The sequence below is a fragment of the Globicephala melas genome, chromosome 10 (genome assembly GCF_963455315.2).
Source record: "Globicephala melas chromosome 10, mGloMel1.2, whole genome shotgun sequence".
Classification (NCBI taxonomy): Eukaryota; Metazoa; Chordata; class Mammalia; order Artiodactyla; family Delphinidae; genus Globicephala; species Globicephala melas.
Genome location: NC_083323.1, coordinates 25,417,943 through 25,439,565, shown reverse-complemented (window position 1 = coordinate 25,439,565; position 21,623 = coordinate 25,417,943). Strand labels below are relative to the sequence as shown.

Below are 21,623 nucleotides of genomic sequence, written 5' to 3'. Positions count from 1 at the left end.
CCATGAATATCAATGAGTCCCTTGTATGGTAATGGACTGTTTCCCTTAAGTACTACTGGGGTGAGGGGGTGGAAGGATGGTAAGGCTAATGCCCATCATTAAGCAGTCCCAGAATAATAGACTATTTTAGACCTTATCTCTAATTTGTGTTGTTCGGTCACTTCACGGACTCATGATTTTAAAGCTTGAAAGAACCTTGCAGATCAACTGGTTCAATCTCTGTTTTTGAAAGCAGTGGACATCTAGAGAAGGTGAATGCACCCCAGCACAGACAGACTGAGCCCAGGAGGATGAAGCTCCCTGACAACAGACTATGCTGGGACCACTCTCTCGGGAGGCTGGCTCCAATGGCTGCCTGACCATGGGCATCTTTTGCCCCTATAATTTCACTTGCATCCAGCACCACTTTATCTAGTTCTATTTTAATTTGCCTAAAACAGAGTTTAAAAAGGCTTCTTAAGACTAAAACACAGTTTTGTATACGGGTTTTGTTACGTTTTTACTTTCCAGGTTCAAATGAACATAATATAAAAACTTCTATAACACATGAGACCACAAAAATTGTTTACCTTGAGTGTCTCTGTAATCTCCAGCGTCTTCTAAGAGATTTTTTAAATAGTCTAGAAAAGGAAAAAAAGTTATGGTATTTAGTACAATTAAGCACTAAGGAAAAAACATTTGTCTTTCTTATTCAATACTCTAGTCAGCCTTATTGGTTAATATACATATTCATTCTGTTTGTGCTACCTTTCTAAAAATGAAAGAATAAAGCCCTGGGGTCAATTTGAAATCAGGACACAAAATCAGAGCTAGAAAGAGCCCGAGAGGTTGCACTGGTGATTTTAGAGATGAGGAATCAGGCTACCGAGGACACGGTCTCACTCAAGTAATACAACCTCTTTGTGGCAGAGCTAGGACCAGAACCCGAACCCAGGTCTCCTGATGCCCAGTTCAGCTCTTTAACTCCAACACGCACAAAGTACCTTAATCTCAAGATCAGATGCATGTTTTAGTACCAAATTTCAAGCATCAATAGATTGAATGTCTAAGGAACTCTGAGATCTGGCAATCTTAAGAATCTAACAATACCCAGAACACCAGAAAAATGCAATACATTTGTCTAGACCAGTGGTACTCAAATGGGGTCAGGTTTGCCCCCCAGGAGAAATTTAGAAATGTCTGAAGACATTTCTGATTACCACAACTGGGGGAAAGGGGATGCCACTGGCATCTAGTGGTTAAGAGGCCAGAGACGCTGCTCAACATCCTACAAATGCACAGGACAGCCCTACAACAAAGAATTATCTGCACCAAAACGTCAATAGGGCTGCAGTTGAGAAACCCTGGTCTAGATGAAGATGGTCTGGGGCGCTTCCCTGGTGGCACAGTGGTTGAGAGTCCGCCTGCCGATGCAGGGGACACGGTTCATGCCCCCGGTCCGGGAGGATCCCACATGCCGCGCAGAGTGGCTGGGGCCATGAGCCATGGCCGCTGAGCCTGTGCGTCCAGAGCCTGTGTTCCACAACAGGAGAGGCCACAACTGTGAGAGGCCCGCGTACCACAAAAAAAAAAAAAAAAGATGGTCTGTAAACAAGCAACATGTATATAGTGCTTCTAGTAATACGAAAAAAATTTAAGGCAATAGGTTATATTTCATAAATCCTGTAACCAAGGAATGTTACAGGATTTCAAGGTAATACTTCCTTCTCTGTTGAGAAATGTTGGATGACTTCCCATTAACTCTCAGATTAAAACAAATTCTATTTCCTGGAATTTCAAGTCTCCGCTACACGGTCCCTGTTGACTTTTCTGCTTTTCTCTCTTGCTACTGCCTTACACAGGCCCTTTGTTCTTAAGTCTGATTCTGCACAATTCCTTAAACACTTCCCATGTGTTCCCTGGCTCCATACTTTTTGTCTTTAATGTTCCCTTCTTCTGAATCCTTTCTCTGTCTCTGCGTATAAAAATTCTACTCATAATTCTTCAAGGCTCATCTCAAATTCCTCCTCTCTTACCAAACTTTCCATTTGAAAGAAATATTCTTTCCCTTTGAATAACACATTACACAGCAGTTACTGTATGCCTTCTATCATTTTCTTTTTCACTAGACTCAAGGCTCCTGTGGGCAGGGCCTGCCTACATCTGATTCATCTTTCTATCTCTCATAGCACTTAGCCAGAGACTTTACATGCAAGGGACAAGAAATGCTTAATGAATTTTAAAAAATGATTTTATTTTAGACAGGATTGTGTCTTATTTTAGGTAAAAGGCAATAAAGGCTGAAACCAATCCTAATGCCCATGGGAGTTGGGAAATGGAAAGAGGAAAGGCATATTAAAAGACTGAATGCATTTTTATCAGATCCAATCTCCATTTAGCAATATTATGGAACAGATATAATTTCAACCCATGGATTTATTAAGTCATGCTCAAAGGCACAAAGGGGAACTTGGACGTTAGTGCCAGATTTTCAAACTTAATAGATGACTAACATACAGACCCAACTGCTGAAACTATACATCTTTGACACAGTGATCCAAGAACGTGTGTGAGTCTAGACATGCACATTATAAATAACCAGCCCTGGCAACAAGCCACAGCGAGATATCGTGTATGACGACGTTAAGCTTCTGTGCACCACGGCATAGGTTCTACCTTGCCAGAGACCATCACAAGCAATTTAGATCTGAAAGTAATCTGAACATAAAAGTTGGAGAGTAATTCTTCCAACCAAATAAATAAGAAACCCACAAAAATCAACAAAATACATTGATTATACACTACACTTAGACTCATCTGGAGATGAAAAATGAACTTAATCTCACTCTGACCCCACTCAGAATGCATTCCATATATAAGCCATGTTTAGTGAATCCAAAATATTTAACTTTTCCATGACAGCGACAGGGTTAGGGAGAAAACCTTACTCTTCTTGGGCTACTTCACTAATCAAAAGGGATGTTCCTTAAAGCTGCAGGTCGCTGAAGAGTGTGGAAATGAAAGCAGATTTACCTAAGTATCAGATTCATAGCAAGTTCCCATTTTGTCTTCAGTTCTTGTTCTTTAATACAGAAGCATATCCATGCAAGCTGAGACATTTCTCTAAACCAAAAGAGGTCACTGGAAGATGTCCATATTAGGAAATCCTGACCTCAGAATCACTGTGCTGAGCCCAATAAGCTTCTGAGTCGCATTTTCTTTCCTTGTACTCAAGCTCAGTTGCTGCTCGCCAACCTAAACTTTTAGGAGCAAAGTGGAAATACACAAACTGGCTGTGCAGAAAATCCAGGATGAAAATGTTGCAAAATCATGTTATTAATCAAGGAGAAAATGGGGTTAAGGTTTACTTTCCTTGCCAATTAAAAAAAAAAATCTTAAAACTCAACTTGCAAAATTCACCTTTCCAAAACTGAATTTTAGGAATTCAACTTTCTCATGTATTCATCCATATTTTCAGGGCATCTCACTGCAGTACATACTCCTTTTGAGAACTTTTACCTTTTACCTTTTCTAGGAAGACAAGACCATGATCCCCTCAGTTAAGAATCACTAGTGCCTTAACTACAGAATGAGAAGAACAAGACTGATTACCCTCTGAGTCAGATGGAATGAGCAATGAAATCACCAGCTGCCCCAGTGACTGTCATAACCCAGGTGAAACGCAGGAAGGGAAACCAGACAGACACTCCTGCATTGGTCATTTGGAATTGTTTACTACATATCATTTAGGTCCTAGCACCCTGCTGGAGCTTCATTAAAAAATCAAGGAGAGCAGAGGAGTCATCTCAATTTGCCATGTTGGACTTGTAGTATTCTATGACTTTCCTGTTTCCACCAAACCAAACAAGGATTCTTCAAAACTTCAGTAATAAAAATGCCTCAAATGCTACTGAGGTTATTTATATCAAAGAAAAAAAGGTTGGTACAGCATGCCTGGACACCACAAAATGTACTTTCTGGCCACCAGGTGGCATCGTTGATTAAAAGTTAATCAGTCCCCATCATCACCATCATCCAACATTAGCAGCACAAAACTAACCAAAACATAGCATGTGCAGACTCAACAGCTATGCAAGTTAACTTTGTCCTCATATGTGAGACCCAGAGTGAAAGAATGAGGACCCAACAAATACCATATCTTGTTAGAGGTCTAAGTTTTCAATACATGGGCTCCTAGTAAGTCTTAACAATCCCGTGATTGCCCAATCAACGAATAATCAACTTACAGCAGAAAATGATTCACAGGTACAGTATCCATTTCCTAAAAATGAGTCATCTGTGGGAATCAGGGACTTTTAAATTCAACAGCACCCAGTAAGATTCCTGGACTGTGTGCTCAGAAACGGTTGATGGCAGAGCACAGAGGAAATTAGCATATAGGACCGGGTAACGTTCCAAAGTCAAGTGTTTTGAATTTAACGACATGTCTTGCTTTGTATTATCTAGATTTCTTCTTTCCTCCCTAAATATGTAATGAACTCAGCAACAAAATACAGAATTATGAGATCCAGAGAATAATAAGTCTAGTCAATGAAAGCCTGTTTGCCAAAATTTCAAATGTTAAAAGAAGCCACCTAAAATCATCCTGACTTGTGAAACAGAGTAGAGGTTATTTTAAATACCAAAATAAAGATCAACTATCAGGTTGTAAGACACACTGCTGCCATCTTGAAGGTGGCTTGACGAAGAGCTCAAGAGCCCTTGTTGGGAGTGAGAAGACAGATTCTTACTTTCTTTGTCCAGCCATGTCTAGCAGAGGTATGTATGTGACTGACCATGTCCTGTGGCATTTCTGGGTGTCAGTATCCCCATACATAAAATAAGTAGGCTTGACCCAGATTGAAAAACTAATGACTCTCATTCTAAAGTATCATGAAGCATACCATGAACATCTCTCTAAAACAACTATTTATTTTGAAGTATTTCCTTTTTTTTTTTTTTTTTTTTTTTTTTTTTTGTGGTACGCGGACCTCTCACTGTTGTGGCCTCTCCCGTTGCAGAGCACAGGCTCCGGACGCGCAGGCTCAGCGGCCATGGCTTACGCAGCATGTGGGATCTTCCCGGACCGGGGCATGAACCCGTGTCCCCTGCATCGGCAGGCGGACTCTCAACCACTGCGCCACCAGGGAAGCCCTTTCCTTCTATTTTTATAAATGTTTGACTTTACTTAATTTTAATAATATATAGAATTTTATAGCACATTTAAAGTATTCTAACCCGCACATTTTTTTTTAATACATAGGAGTAGCAAACATGCCACTCCAGGGATATATGATATGGGACTTAGGTACTCTATTATTAGACTTAAGTCATTTTTTAGTTATCTTGTTTTGGCTGTTATAAATTGGATGGCCATACATCCTAATTTGCCCATATGATTCTGCCATATACCTGTTGTCCAGGTATTACTATAAATACTGCCCCTTGCACTCTTTAAAGGTACTGGGTTTGAATAATAAATTGTGTGATTATTTTAATTACAAGTAACAGTGGTCAATGTCTTGATTTATTTGTCTTTTTCTATACTTCATATTTTGGGTGTGTACGTGGAGGGGGCAGAATATCAATGGGAACGAAAATGTTTTTGTTTTTTTTAAGTACTTTATATATATCATGAGAAACCTTTCCTAAAAGGATATACCAATTTAAAATATCATTATTTATATATGAAAATACCAGCTTCATTAAATGATTGCCAGTTTTGTGTATTGTAGTTTTTTATTGCTAATGTAGTAGGGGGGACTGATAACTTATTTTAATTGATATTTATGATTCAGAGGATCTTAAACATGCCACAGTGTACTTATGTATACTTTTTCTGAGTGAATTGTTTGTTCATATTTTTAGTCCAGATATCTATAAAAGTTTTAATATTCTTAGTGAAATAGTATTTTTCATATTTGCTACAAATATGTTTTCTGGTGTACTGTTTCTTTTTATTTCAACTATATTTTAAACCTTTATAATGTTTTTATTATATAGAAGCGTTGAAAGGTGTCAATATTTTCCTTTATAATTTCTTTAATTTGGGGGGCTTAGAAAATCATCTCTCCTCCTCTCCCTACCCTGAGAGTTTTAATAAATAACCAATTTTATTTTTTCCCTGCTTTTCCTATAGTTTAATGCTTCATATGTAATTTTTTATTTTTAAGTTAAGACTTTATGCAGTTTTATGTTTAGAGCAGTTGAGGGAACGGTACAAAGATTTTCCATATACCTTCTGCTTACACACATGCACAGCCTCGCTCAGTATCAACATCACCCACCAGAGTTGGGCATTTATTACAACTGATGAACCTACATCAACACATCATTAGCATCTAGAGCCCACAGTTTACATTACGGCTCACTTTGGTGTACATTCTATGAGTTTGGACAAATATATACAATGAAATGTATCCATCATTATGGTATCATACAGAGTATTTTTACTACCCTAAAAATCCTCTGTGCTCTGCCTATTTATATTTAGTTTTTTTTTGTTTTTTTTGCGGTACGCGGGCCTCTCACTGTCGTGGCCCCTCCCATTGCAGAGCACAGGCTCCGGACGCACAGGCCCAACGGCCATGGCTCACGGGCCCAGCCGCTCCGCAGCATGTGGGATCTTCCCAGACCGGGACATGAACCCGTGTCCCCAGCTTTGGCAGGCGGACTCTAAACCACCGCGCCACCCTATATCTAGTTTTGATTTTATTTTTAGTGTATCCAATAATGTATGAATTTTAATTAGTTTTTCAAATTTTAACAGGTTATTCACCAAATAATCCTTTCTATTGTCTTGCACTTCCTACTTCGTCAACACTAGATTCTTATAAACAACAGTCTATTTCAAGTTACCTCCCTATTCCAATGGCAGAATAATAATTATTATTTTTAATCAATAGGTCTGTTTTTGCAATGGTATTACATGTCTTTAACTGTTGATGTTTTAAAATACGTATTGATTGATGTTTCCCTCTCAGAATATTCTTTAATGATGTACTCTTTATTACTATACATAAAATCATTTTGATATGTATGGATAAAATTGCAAACTAAGTTAACCTTAATGAGAATATGGAGTGCCAGCAAACTAGTTAAAAGCTAAGTTAATGGTTCTATAGTGTCAAGTATCCCTTTAAGCACAAATGCTAAACCATGGGCTTCAGGAGGACCAGGAGCCTGAATTAATTATCCTTATATCCCCCAGCACCTAGAACAAGGTCTGGTGCATATTCAACAAATGTTTCCTTAATTTATGATGGACTAAATGACACTCATTTAGGGTTACCACTTCTTGCTCCATATTTTACTAAGCAGTTGAGATGATACTCTGAGGGTCTAATTAAAAAGTGCTCCAGTCTCTGCTCTAATTCTGCTTCTCAAATATTAGGTCAGTTCCGGCCTCTGAGAATGTGGCCCAGAGATGCCTAAGTTAGAAAAGTGACCTTTCCGGGCTCTCAGGTTCACAGATTCATGTTCTTGGAAAGCTGGCAATGCCTTTCTGTGAATTAAAAAGGCCACTTCTCCTGGGCTGATGCAGCCCCTTGCCAGGACACACAATATGGCAAGCGGAGCGCTGGCTGGACTTAGAACTCAGCTGGGAGCCCTTGTCAGGGCATAGCCACATGAGGCAGCCCTGGCCTGTCTTACTTTGATAAGTCTGGTCCAGAGGTGGCATGCCCAAAGGACTCACAAACCAAACCTGATGCCAGGCTCGTCCTAGGACAAAATTTTGGATCAGATCTTACAATGGACAGAATCTTCCTTGGGTCCCTTTTTAGCAGGACATGTTGGCTTGGCATATACAGAATGCCCTTAGGGGAGTCAGACCCACAGGAAAGTCAACAAATGTAAACATCCATTATCCTGACTTCACTGAGACTGCTCTTCTTTGTGGACACATTTAAGCCTGCCAGTTTATCAAGTGAGAATCTCACACGTACAGAAATGGCCTTGATGCAGGCAAGTCTAACTTAAGGAAACTCTTATCCAAATTTGGTCCCTACTACCCTAATTATTGAGGTTTGGGGAGATAAGTATATTTTACTACCCAAAGAACTGCTAAGTGAAGAATAAAGCAAATATAAACATCAAAGTGAATTCAAGTTTGACTGAATTTCAGTGTTTTCTCCAACTGGAACAGTTCCTTTTTTTTTTTTTTTTTAAATGGCCGTGCAGCTTGTGGGATCTTAGTTCCCTTACCAGGGATCAAACCTGTACACCTTCAGTGGAAGGGCAGAGTCCTAAACGATGGACCACGAGGGAATTCCCTGGAACAGTTCCTGATGTGAGCCCATGATTCTGACACATACTAAGAGGGAAACTCTTTGGCAACAGAGTCAGCTTGCTAGATCTTTGGCAAGGCCCGTTCCAGCAACAGAGGCATTCGGTTACTTGCAGGGAATCCGAGTCAAATCTATACTGAGAATTGGAAAAAGAATGGCTTTGCAGTAATGTCTATGAGTAGAATTCAGAGGGTCTACAAACTTGGACAGGCAAAACCAAAAAATCTTTCTACTAATCTCTAAGTGAAATACGGAATTTCCTTCCATTACGAATGTAGTCAACAAATCACAGTATTATCAATGACACCAGGGCTTTATCACCATAGAAATCGCATGTTTTTTATATGACATTACGGTTGTTGCAGGCATCTCAAAATATTGTTTACTCTCACCAGTACTTCAAAATCATGACAGTTCCTAGATCCACACCACCTCTTCCTGTTTAATGTATTACCTAAAGAAGCACATGTATTACTCTGTCACTCTTCAAAATTATTTTAATAACTTTATTTCAGGCCAATTGGTTTCCTCTTAATCTTATGAATTCTATTCTGTAACTTCAAAAATTACTCCGAGACAAGAGCCATAGGATTCACCACATTCCCAGAGGGATTCTGGCTTAACCTTAAAAAGGTTAAGAACACTTGTTTTATACAGAAAGTGAGATTACATTTAAAAGCTATAATTTAATAGAACAAGCAGATAAAATGTGCTTACCTCTTATATCCTGAAGTCTTTCTGTAGTATTAAAATACTTCATGGACATAATTTATTACATATCATCTCTCAAAATACCTTATTCACAACTATGATTAAAAATGAATTGCAACAGAACAAGAGCTGAGCTAATTATCACCCTCCCATTTTACATGGACGGAGCTGCTTTATATCAGGGACTTTGGGTTCCTCAGAAAATAAATTCTTTGGCTGGTGTCCAGGACAGTCTCACCTTTCATCAAGTTCTGCTCTAGAGAAAGTGTAAGAATGATTTTAGCCTATGGTTTTCAAACAAACACTTGCTAACCAGAAGTTTGAATTTTCAGAAGCAAAAGTTTCAATTTTCAGGAAGGGATTTTTAAAAGTCATGCATTAATTTGATTCTGATCTTTTGTCAAATCTGCTTATTAGCCTGTTCATAACTCAAATTTATAGCTTCAGAACAGAACAGATGTTTTTAATATCCCATTTTCTACCAACATGGGAAATCCTGGATTTCTAAAACCTAGAGGGAGTTAATGCCATCCCAGACTAAAGGCAAAGATTATAGGAAAAGTAATATAATATGTTGTTAAAGTCACTTATAAATATTTTGAACAAGATCAAAGAAACTACCTGATCCAAATTTAATCAAAGTTCAAAAGCCTTTCTTCCCCTCTGCAAATACAAAAATGGAAAAAATACTTCAGAGGAATTTTTAAATTATATTTTTCATTATATTTTCTCCACTATGATCCCCACTGATTCACCTTGTTTCAACACCAATGTAGTAGCTTTCCACAAATAAAAGGCTTTTCACTGAAAAACTTATAATACATATAACACACAAAAAAGACAATAAAAAACAAAAACAAAAAAACCCCACCTAACAAAAAAACACCAACCCTAAAAGGATATATGATAGTCATCCCTGGATGGTAGAAGATGAACTTTGTTTTTTTATAATATGTAACATATTTTTTATAGGCACAAAAGATCCCTTCCAAAAAAAAAAAAAAAGTGACCCCTACAAAAATAAATCCTCAGAATATTCTCACTCAAACAAGTGACCAGGAACTTCCCTGGTGGCACAGTGGATAAGACTACGTGTTCCCAATGCAGGGGGCCTGGGTTCGATCCCTGGCCAGGGAACTATATCCCACACGCATGCTGCAACTAAGAGTTTGCATGCCGCAACTAAGGAGCCCGCCTGCCACAACTAAGGAGCCCACGAGCTGCAACTAAGGAGCCTGTGTGCTGCAACTAAGACCTGGCGCAACCAAATAAATAAATAAATGAATTAATTAATTTAAAAAAATACCAGGGACTTCCCTGGTGGTGCAGTTGTTGAAAATCCGCCTGATAATGCAGGAGACTCGGGTTCGAGCCCTGCTCCAGGAAGATCCCACATGTCGTGGAGCAACTAAGCCTGTGCGCCACGACTACTGAGCCTGAGCTCTAGAGCCCGTGAGCCACAACTACTGAGCCCGCGTGCCACAACTACTGAAGTCCGCGTGCCCAGAACCCGTGCTCTGCAACAAGAGAAGCCACCGCAAGGAGAAGCCCGTGCACCGCAATGAAGAGCAGCCCCCGCTCACCGCAACTAGAGAAAGCCTGCGTGCAGCAACGAAGACCCAATGCAGCCAAAAATAAAATAAGTAAATAAATATTAAAAAAAAAAAAAAAGAAGACCTGGAGGAAAAGAAATGGGTTAAACTTAAAAATAAAAGGTGACCAGATCAATATAAATTTTAGGAACTGAGAAGAGGAAGAGCTGGGAGGGACCCTGAGGGGTTGGGTGTGGCCCAAAGAGTAGGACTGTAAGCTCCATAAGGGCAGGGACCACCACTGTGTTGTCTGCCAGTGTATACAGGTGCCCAGCTCAGCGCCAGCCTGTATCAATATTGGCTGAATGAGTAGGTGATTGATTAATGGAGGTGAGAATCTGGCCTTGAAAGTCAGGTTTCAGGAGAGGGTAAGAAAATGAATGCAGCTAGAACAAAGGAAAATAAGGTTTGGGCAATTCTTTGGTTATATAGAACAGGTTTATAATTGTGGTCTTTATACTGTGGATAAATCATTTTTTTTTCTAAAGTAAGATTTAACTTTTCAGAGCAGTTTTACATTTATAGCAAAATTGAGGGTAAGGTATGAAGACTTCCCATACATCTCCTGCCCCCACAAATGCACAGCCTCCCCCGTCATCAACATACCCCATCAGGGTGGTCCATTTGTTACAATGGATGAACCTACACTGACACATCATGATCACCCACAATCCACAGTTTACATTAGAGTTCATTCTTGGTGTTGTACATTCTGTGGGTCTGGATAAATGTGTAATGACATGTATCCATCATTATGGTAGGATAAGCAGGTTTTCAACTTTCCTAATAAGCAGAATAAAACTATATCTGTGGCCTTCCCTGGTGGCGCAGTGGTTGAGAGTCCGCCTGCCGATGCAGGGGACACGGGTTTGTGCCCCAGTCCGGGAAGATCCCACATGCCACGGAGCGGCTAGGCCCGTAAGCCATGGCCGCTGAGCCTGCGCGTCCGGAGCCTGTGCTCCGCAATGGGAGAGGCCACAACAGTGAGAGGCCCGCGTACCACACACACACACACAAAAAAGTATATCTGTGAAATGATAGAAAACATATACACAGTTATCCCTTGGTATCTGCGGGGGATTAGTTCCAGCACTCCTCTCAGATACCAGGATCTGTGGGTGCTCAATTCCCTTATATAAAGTGGTGTAGTACAGTCAGCCCTCCCTATCCATAGGTTCCGAATCTGCTGATATCAAGGGCCAACTGTAGGGTCTCTGGCCCTGGTTCCTTGCACAGAGCTCCCCAAATCTTTGTAATTTTCTGAGAGATAAGAGCACTAGGAGTGGGACTCCCCTGGTGGCGCAGAGGTTAAGAATCTGCCTGCCAATGCAGGGGACATGGGTTCGAGCCCTGGTCCGGGAAGATCCCACATGCTGCGGAGCAACTAAGCCTGTGTGCCACAGCTACTGAGCCTGCACTCTAGAGCCCGCAAGCCACAACTACTGAAGCCTGCGTGCCACAACTACTGAAGCCCACATGCCTAGAGCCCGTGCTCCGCAACAAGAGAACCCACCGCAATGAGAAGCCCATGCACTGCAACAAAGACCCAATGCAGCCAAAAATAAATAAATTTATTAAAAAATATCATAGCAAAAATTCATTTAAAAAAAAGGGCAGTAGGTGCATCTTTTGTTCTAATATCTGGTCTTTGACCCTAGTTCTGACACAAAGCCGCCTTGGAATTTCCTAAGTGACAGTAGTGTCCTTTGTTATAATGAGGTGACTCTTGGTTGGCTCCTAGATGGGGACTGGTCACCACAAAGACCAAGCCATGATTAAAAGCTTAAAACTTTCAGCCCTACTCTCCATCCTCCAGGAAGGGGAGAGGTGCTAGAAGTGGAGTTAATGATGGGTCATGCTTACGTGATGAATCCTCTATAAAACCCCCAGAATACAGGGTTTGGTGAGGTTCTAGGGAGCTAGTGTGCCCAGAGAGGGCATGGGAGTTCCACCCCCCATACCTTGCCCTATGTATCTCTTCCATATGAAGTTCATTTTTATCTTTTAGCATACCCTTTTATAATAAACTAGTAAGCGTAAACAGGTGTTCCCCTGAGTTCTGTGAGCCATTCCAGCAAACTTTCAAATCCAAGGAGAAAGCCATGGGAACCGAGATTTACAGTCGGTCGGTCAGAAATATAGGTTACAGCCTGGGACTTGCGAATGGCATCTGAAGTTTGGAAGGGTCAGGCTTGTGGAACTGAGCCCACTATCTCCAGGTAGACAGTGTCAGAATTGAATTGAATTATAGGACACGTAGCTGGTGTTGAAGAGAGTCGCTTGGTGTGGGAAAAAACCTATATATCTGGGGTCAGAAGTGTTGAGCATGGTAGTGTGAGAGCAAAGTGGAGACATGGGAGGAGTGTGTTTTTTCTATGGTCTTCTTGGAAGCGGGCGTGATAAAGGGAGCATGACCAATAGGAAGATATTGCCACAACTTGGCGTGAGTTTAGAAAGGCCTGGCCTGGAGCATAACAAGGGAAATGGAAAGGGCAGGAAGCAGAAGCAGAGGAAAACTAGTCAGCAGATCTTATGATGGAGGAAAGACAAGGAAAGAGAAGCATTTTAGTCCTTTCCACAGTTTTGTTTCTGGGTAACTGGAAGAGTGTTTTTACTCTTAAAAGCAATTTTTCAATCCATCCATCCATCAAATGTTCACAGGCATCACTGCATAGGGGTTCTCAACCTCATAAAAAGGAACAACGTTTACTTCCCTAAGCCTTTCAGTTTACTGAGTCCCTGTTATGTGCCAGAATCTATGCAGACACTGAGTTAGGATAAAAAAAGATAGACTCTACCCTGAACTCTACTCTTACCTTATCTGTACTTCATCCCTGCATTTCCCAATCTTCCCTTCCCAAGAAGCCAAGGTGGGCACAAACCTACTTATATCAAGCCAGGTAGGAATCCCTTTCTCTGCCTGAAACTCAATAAATCGAAGTTGTCAGGAGTTGCCTGAAATAATCTCACTCTTTCTCTCTGTTCCTGTATACTCTGTGCCCCTGGAATTATTCCAAATTCTAAAATGGAAATAAAAGTATCAAGACTTCCCTCACAAGGTTGTGTGGAGGATTAAATCATTGAGCTTGTTTACCCAAAGATGAGGATCCAGAGTTAATTCACATGTTTGAACAGATGCAAACCTAAGACTTAAAATCCAACTTCTAAAAATCTAAGTGCGTAGATAGGGGCACTTTGATAACAAAAGTAGAAATATCTTGCAGAGTATATAGAAATCAGAACACAACAAAAAGGAGTACTGGAAAATAAGAGTTTTAAATAAAAATACGTATAAAAGGGCTTCCCTGGTGATGCAGTGGTTGAGAGTCCGCCTGTCGATGCAGGGGACACGGGTTCGTGCCCCGGTCTGGGAGGATCCCACATGCCACGCGGAGCGGCTGGGCCCGGGAGCCGTGGCCACTGGGCCTGTGTGTCTGGAGCCTGTGCTCCGCAATGGGAGAGGGCACAGCAGTGAGAGGCCCGCATACCACACACACACAAAAAAACCCAAAAAACATATAAAACAAACTTTTGGTACCAACCCCCATATGTCCTTAGGATTATATGACCACAGGTGCTTCAACTAATAGACACTATTTGTGTTGCTGGGGCAAGACACTTCACCTCTCTGGAGGAGAGACTCTCTGAAATTCTCTCTCTCAATGTCGTCCTTTAATTAAGCTACAGATATTCTGGTTAAAGGGATGTTTTAAATGTAGCTTAAAACCAACCAGAATTATTTCCTAAACAGCTTCCAAGCTATCCCAAAGGGACCCAGATATACTGGGGTGCACTAAATTATTAATTATTAATTAAAAGACTCACTCCTTGACCTCAAAGAGTTTATAATCAAATTAAGGAATCAGGGCTTCCCTGGTGGCGCAGTGGTTGACAGTCCGCCTGCCAATGCAGGGGACACAGGTTTGTGCCCCAGTCCGGGAAGATCCCACATGTCGTGGAGCGGCTGGGCCCGTGAGCCATGGCAGCTGAGCCTGCGCGTTCGGGGCCTGTGCTCCGCAACGGGAGAGGCCACACAGTGAGAGGCCCGCATACCGCAAAAAAAAAATTAAGGAATCAACATTGAAGTCATATAAATATTAGCAAATTCACAAGGCATCAAATAAATATTTACTAAGTCACACTGCACCAATACAAAGGGTTAAGGAGAACTGGAGTAATCAGAGATGGCTTTGGAGGTAATGGTGGACTTCAGGTCAGGTGGAGGAAGGGAAGAATTTGAATCAATGGAAGAAACGGCATAGAATGAATCGTCAGTTATTGCTTTACAAAGTCTATGTTCTTTCTTCAACTTTAGTCCTGACTTTGTAACCTTGAACAAATAAATCCACTAAGGGTCTGCTATATATAAAGTATGGTACATCATTTAAATAATGGAGATTTTCCAAGTTAAGGGTGGGGAGGGCTTTGAGATTAAAGAAGACAAAGCTCAAAACTAACCCCAAGCTCACATCATGTTGGTTATAAAACAAATGAAATCTGTTCTCTTAAAGAGAATTTTTAAAACTTGCCATTGCTATTGTACCACTAATCAATTAAAATCAAACTCAGTATGAAACCTACATTAAACACATGTGTAACTCTTTTACTTAGATCAGTCACAGTGTGGGAAAAAAAATATTTTTACATGAAAATTTCAGAACCTTGCTCCATCCTTCTCTCATTTGAAACCATAGTCTTTTGCCACTAAAAACAGTACTTAATTCGATAGCTGTAGAAATAGCCTAAGCCATTCAATAGCTCATTTATGATACAGCATTGAATTTATCTAGCAAAAACACAACACATGCATGGGCACTTCCTTTTGCCCTGTGTAGTCTAAATCTCTGCCAAATGCAGAGGAAAGAAAGTACAGATGGACAGGATATCCTCAAATTATGTGGTTTGCCTATGTCATTCCAGAGAGAAATCTAGTGCCTGATTCACAGTTAGAAATTCAAATTAAGTAGAAATACCCAGGGTAGCCAGTCCTGGGGCTGAAAGGCAGGCCTTCCTCATCAGCAGTTCACTAGGCAAGCTTGGAAGGTATGAAGGCTTCCAGAATTCACCTACCTCATTCAGTATAGCTCTTGGCTTAAGAGAAAGTGATTAAGGATTAAAGCCGGGGTGCCACTGCTTAAGAACACTAATAGGAACCAAGTACCTCAAAATCTATTTACATAAAATTACAACTGATTGAATTTAGAGTGGTAGTGGCATTTGAATATTCTTGTGCATTTGGACACAATTCTTCAATTCTTTATTTATTTATCTAGATACTTATCTATCTATTTTGGCCATGCCGTGCACCATCTATCTAGCTATCCATTTATTTATTTAGGCCATGCCGTGCAGCCTGCAGCATCTTAGTCCCCCAACCAGGGATCAAACCTGTGCCCCCTGCATTGGAAGTGCAAAGTCTTAACCACTGGACCACCAGGGAAGTCCTTGACATAGTTCTTAATGCACATTATATATGTATATTAAGTCACTGCATATCCAGTCCATCTCGGCAAATACCACAGAGGACCTAGTAGTAGTATGTGTTGGATACTATGTTTGGTACTGAGACTATACTCGCTTTTCATGATGCCAGACCACTCAATCGCTATAAGCCTGTTATTTCATCTATGTAAATAATATTGTGATATATGCATAGCTATGGTGAAGACTTAAAGACCCAATGAATATAAAGCCCTGAGCACAGTGTGTGCCTTCACTCAAATCATAGCTTTCTTTTTCTTTTTTTAACTATTACAGTGGTAAACTAGACACACAGTCCTGTAATCCTGAAGCTCCAGTAGAAGATACAGACAATGACCAGACATAATGACAATCATGATGATAAGGATATGGATACTACAATAATAGCAGCTAATACTTATTTAGAACTTACTATGACCAAGGCACTATTCTAAGCACATAGCTCATCAATCAATCCTTATAACAACCCTTTGAAGTAAGTAACTAGAGGGCCATGGTAGTTGATATACAAATATGTGGGAGTGACCCTCTAAACCTCATTCTTTTTTTTTTTTTTTTTTTTAAACCTCATTCTTGAGTGGCTGGGAAAGTACCTTCTTGGAATTAATAATATTAACCAGGTAAAACGACACAGCATTGTGGGGCTGAGACCGTAAAAGAAGTTCTGAGCAAAAGGAATTAACACATATGAATGCCTAGAGCAGAGAATGCACATGGATGACCAAAGAACTAAAGAAGTTCAGTGCCGGCAATGTCTACGTGAGGCTGCCAGCAATGTATAAATTCATGTGTTAGGAAAATAGGCTACCGGATAGAAAAAGAGAGGTGTTCTTAGGAAAGGCAGGGTTTCCTAAGAATGACAGGAGTTGCTTGGTTGGTAATCTGCCAGAGAAGCCCACCTGTTAGCAGCAGCCTGTACTGGGGGATCCTCTGAACCGGCTTGAGCAGGTAGTGCTTGAGGGCCAGATTAGCACAGCGTGGGCTCATCTGAAAGGAAAAGGCATCCAAAGTAAACACACGCATTTTCCTAAGAAGCAAGGGACCCAGATCCAAGTGCTCGGGAAGCCGAACTTTAAATAGCCAGCAACTCTGGGATTCGTGGAGAAGCTCCCTTCAAGGCACAGCTCCTATGCTGAGTGGGAAACCAGAACCACTCACCATGGAGTCTACACCCTCTTGTAGATACATCTCTGAAAGCACTGACTCATTGGGAAATTCACAGCCCTCTCGCAGAAGGTGGAGGGTGGAGGCTGCAGTCTGAGTTGTAGGCCAATCAGAGGCAGCAGCTACCACTTAGAAAAGCATCTACCAATGTATTCATGAACATACACCAACCCAACAACCAAGAAGGAAATGCCTGGCCCCCAAAATAAGGTGGCAGAAATAAAACTACTGGGAACTGGATTCAAATAACCATCAGAGCCTATCATCAATATACTCATAATAACAGTTGGTGCTGGGGAGAATGCAGAAATTAAGGACAATGTGAAAAGCAGCCTTGCTAAGCAAACCTCGTCTTATAAGCCTGAAGAATGTAAACTTTCTCAGATGAATGGCTACAAAACACAGCCCCCAAATCACACTGTATATGGGAACATTTGATTCTGGAAACCTTTCGACTTGACCACAAGGACATTTGATTCTGCCGAAAGTTTTTTTCTTAGTATGTACAACAGATACTGGTGCCCATTCCTGAGCCTCTCCTCCTATCTCCAATAAAGGTATTTACTGTGGGGTGACATCAAAATGGCCAAGTGAAAATGTCCCTGCCTTCTAAGATGTCCTGGTGTTCTTACACAGCTCAAGTGGGAAGAAAAGAGTTTTTTCAAATATGATGGTTCTATCTTTTTCTAAATATGTACATCCAGGGTCTGGTATGTAGAATAATTATGAAAGTATAATGACAATGCATGTTAAGAAAGCATCGAGGGACTCCCCTGGTGGCACAGTGGTTAAGAATCCGCCTACCAATGCGGGGGACACGGGTTCGAGCCCTGGTCTAGGAAGATCCCACATGCCGCGGAACAGCTAAGCCCGTGTGACACAACTACTGAGGCCGTGTGCCACAACTACTGAAGCCCACGTGCCTAGAGCCCATACCCAGTAACAAGAGAAGCCCGCACACCATAACTAAGAGTAGCTCCCACTCGCCGCAACTAGAGAAAGCTCGCGCATAGCAAAGAGGACCCAATACAGCCAAAAATAAAAATAAATAAATACACTTATTTTAAAAAAAGAAAAAAGAAATGAGAAGTAATGAGACATAAGCTTTAAAAAAAAAAAAAAAGGGCTTCTCTGGTGGCGCAGTGGTTGAGAGTCCGCCTGCCGATGCAGGGGACATGGGTTCATGCCCTGGTCTGGGAAGATCCTATATGCCGCGGAGCGGCTGGGCCCATGAGCCATGGCCGCTGAGCCTGTGCGTACGGAGCCTGTGCTCCGCAACGGGATAAGCCGCAACAGTGAGAGGCCCGCGTACCACAAAAAAAAAAAAAAAAAAGCATCGATCATGCAAGCATCATTAGATATTAGACAGCTAACTTTCTCCATCACGTTTTCTTTTGCTGCCAAGGCAACAGAACAACTCACTGGACACTGATGAAAACCTGGGTCAATTATCAGTTGCCATAGCTGTATGTACCACACTTCCATTCTTAATATCAATAGCATGAAGACTTCAGAAGAAAGGAAAAGAGGGAAGAAAAGACGACAAATGATTTTCAAGTTTAATTACCGTACAAATTAGAAATCAGTCATATCTTAATACTACTAAAACTTTTCTAGTTTGCTGTAACTGGAATTCACTAATATTTTTAGTTTCAAAACAGAGAAATGGTAGCAAAACAGAGGACGGTAGCAAAAATACCTCAAATTCTCTAACAACAGCAGCAAAACCTGGGTTTTTCTTGTACTGCTCATCCAACAAAGCTATATTCTTATCAAATTCCTTGATATATGTGGAATACATTTTTAGATATGGTCCCTTCTTTACAAAGATATCAGCAATTCTTTGTTGTTCCGTCCTAAGGATAGAGAAGAGATAGACAAAAACAGAAAAAGAGTCATTACGGTATCCAAAACATATCCAATGATGAGCAGAGCCCCATTTCCAAGCCATCAACTTACCTTTTTTTTCCTCTTCTTGTAAGAAATATCCCCAAATGCCCACTCTTTCCCATTTCCATTATTGCTACCATTAATTACATCTTGCCTGGACTCTGCCAGTCCTCTGACTGGTCTCCCTGCTTTCACCATCTCATGCTTCTGCACAGCCAGAGACTGTTCAGAAAATTCAGATGAACTTTTAAGATAACTTTTTATAAGAGTAATGATAAAGTATGGACAGGAAAACACTTTTTAATTATGTTTTATTTTATCATGCTTTTAAAAAATAGCTTTTAATCATTCCTCAGCCCTTAAACTCTGTGTAATTTTATACTTAGGATGCAGCTAATTATTAATCACTATTTAGCATATTTTCCCAACATGCAGAAGCAAGATATCTGCAAAACAGGCAGAGGTATTTTCCTGGATTATGTATAAAGAAAGCTTAGAGGGAAATTTTCATCATTTTTATCATGAAAGTAGATGATACACTATGTTGTTATTTTGGGTTCCCCACGGACTTCAACAATAAATTCAATCCCCCTAGACCAAACTGTACACATTTCCAAAGATGTCACCAAAGTTTCTGTTACTGTCTAAAGACCAGTAAAAGCAGTTAACCTTTGGTATTCTTTTCCTGTTCTAAAATCTACAACATCTGCAATGATGTCATATATGTGTAAATTTTCTAAACCAAATAACAAATCTTCCTATTATCTCGGTGAATGCCCTCCTTTCCAAAATGCCGCTTCCTGGCTCGAAGCTCCAAAAAGATAGATGAGACATTTAAAAATGTTTCCAATGTGAATACATCAACTAAAGTCTCCCAATTTCAAAAATCCTGATTATAAAGGTCACCTATAGAAAGTTAAATTGGCTGACTATAGGCCCTTCCTGCTTTTGAGGCAACATTGCCAAAGAATTTAAAAATTTAGAGTACCGAGCTAGGTGCAACAGAGAATTCTGGCCATCCGAAGTGATCAAGCCACAGGTAACTGCCAAGAAAACTCAATATACTGAAAAAACACAATGTCAGGAACAATGCCTCTGTCATACGCAGGGCCCTTATGGCCTCATCTAAACTTGGAAACTGGGAAAGCTGGTCAGTCCATTTTTACCAGTTCAACATTCTTTCCTCCAGTTCCTTCAGGAGATCCCGATTGAGCTCGTACAGCTGAGGCAAGTAGTATAGGATCTGATTTAGGATCCGGTCCTCAATCACTGGCTTCCCAAGTTGCCTGGAAGCATGGGCTACTGCATCCCGGAAATCCTGTTACAGTTCAGAGGAGGAAAAACAATATACATACGTATGTAACTTAATAAAAAGCTTTTTCCCCAGTCACTCTCTTCCCTAAAACAATATAAACTGCAAATTGTATTTCCCACGAAGAACTCAAATTGAAAAGTACCCACTTACTCCTATCCCACTTACTTGGATAGGACACACACACACACACACACAAAATGGCTGGGGTGGATATTTGGTTTTAAAACAGACTGTGATATTTCTCTTAAATCTTTTAGTTTGATCTCCAAACTTAGTAATTATACTAAGGGGGTATCTGGAAATTGTATTGCAACTCTAAGTAGTCCTTAAAATTATTCCAATACTACTATATGAACAAAATCCATTTATTTTAAAAGTCTCCAGATCTTAATTTTATTTTGGAAGTGTCCCTTTGTCCACTTTCAGTAATTATTTCCCAAATGCTGGAGCATTCTAAGTGAGGCATGTGGAGGGTAGTGCATTCTTGATAATCAGAGAATACTGGATCCAAGCCCTTACTCCTAGAATACTGTGTTTGTTTGAGCTAGCTCCATTTTCCTCATCTGTTACATGGGTTATGAGACTTTAATTAGATACGGCACACAAAGCTTCTTACAATGTATTTGACACACAGAATCAACAAAACATTTTAACTCTGGACCTTAAACTCTTTCCTCCCTCTATCCAACCTCCCCATAAATTCACCAGAATCTATACTTTTCACAAATAAAAACTTTTCTCATCACATAGCACTTTTCCCTGTAAGACTATTTATATCATGTTTTAAGACAGGCCCACCCCACCCCACCCTATCACTCCAGAGGATTTGGAAAGGGTGGGGTTGGAGACGGTACTTCTCTAGATTTCACTATATCTTGAAGCCTACCCCCAGGGGATAAGTAAAACAATGGTGGACTCTGTTCTACAGTCCTGAGGATTCAGTAACAAAGGTTATTCCTTCTTAGAAACAGGAGGTTTAATTAAAACTGCAAAGCAAAGGTTGGGTAAAGCAGACTCTCTACTACGCTTTATCTTCTTTCTCCTTTCTAACTGCTTTCCCTTCAGGAATTCACTGGGCAAATCAAATAAACAAAAAAAGACCCTGATTTCTTCCCTGATCCTTTCAGCACCTACCCCTTACAAACATACAGTAACCATTAGTATTTCTTATGCTTCTTGTGAAGGGCAACAACCTCATACCTA

The 21,623-nt window shown here is 40.5% G+C and overlaps 1 protein-coding gene across 1 annotated transcript in view; it reads right to left on the bottom strand.

Moving 5' to 3' along the window:
* The window catches only part of FGD6 (FYVE, RhoGEF and PH domain containing 6), a 108,917-nt gene that overhangs the window by 23,965 nt on the left and 63,329 nt on the right, over nt 1–21,623 (bottom strand). Inside the window, exons 6-9 of the mRNA XM_030856370.3 lie at nt 20,272–20,423; nt 18,915–19,071; nt 16,951–17,038; nt 570–620 (exon numbers count right to left, since the gene is read on the bottom strand). Of these exons, the coding sequence (XP_030712230.1) occupies nt 570–620; nt 16,951–17,038; nt 18,915–19,071; nt 20,272–20,423 (448 nt within the window). The remainder of the gene's footprint in view (nt 1–569; nt 621–16,950; nt 17,039–18,914; nt 19,072–20,271; nt 20,424–21,623) is intronic.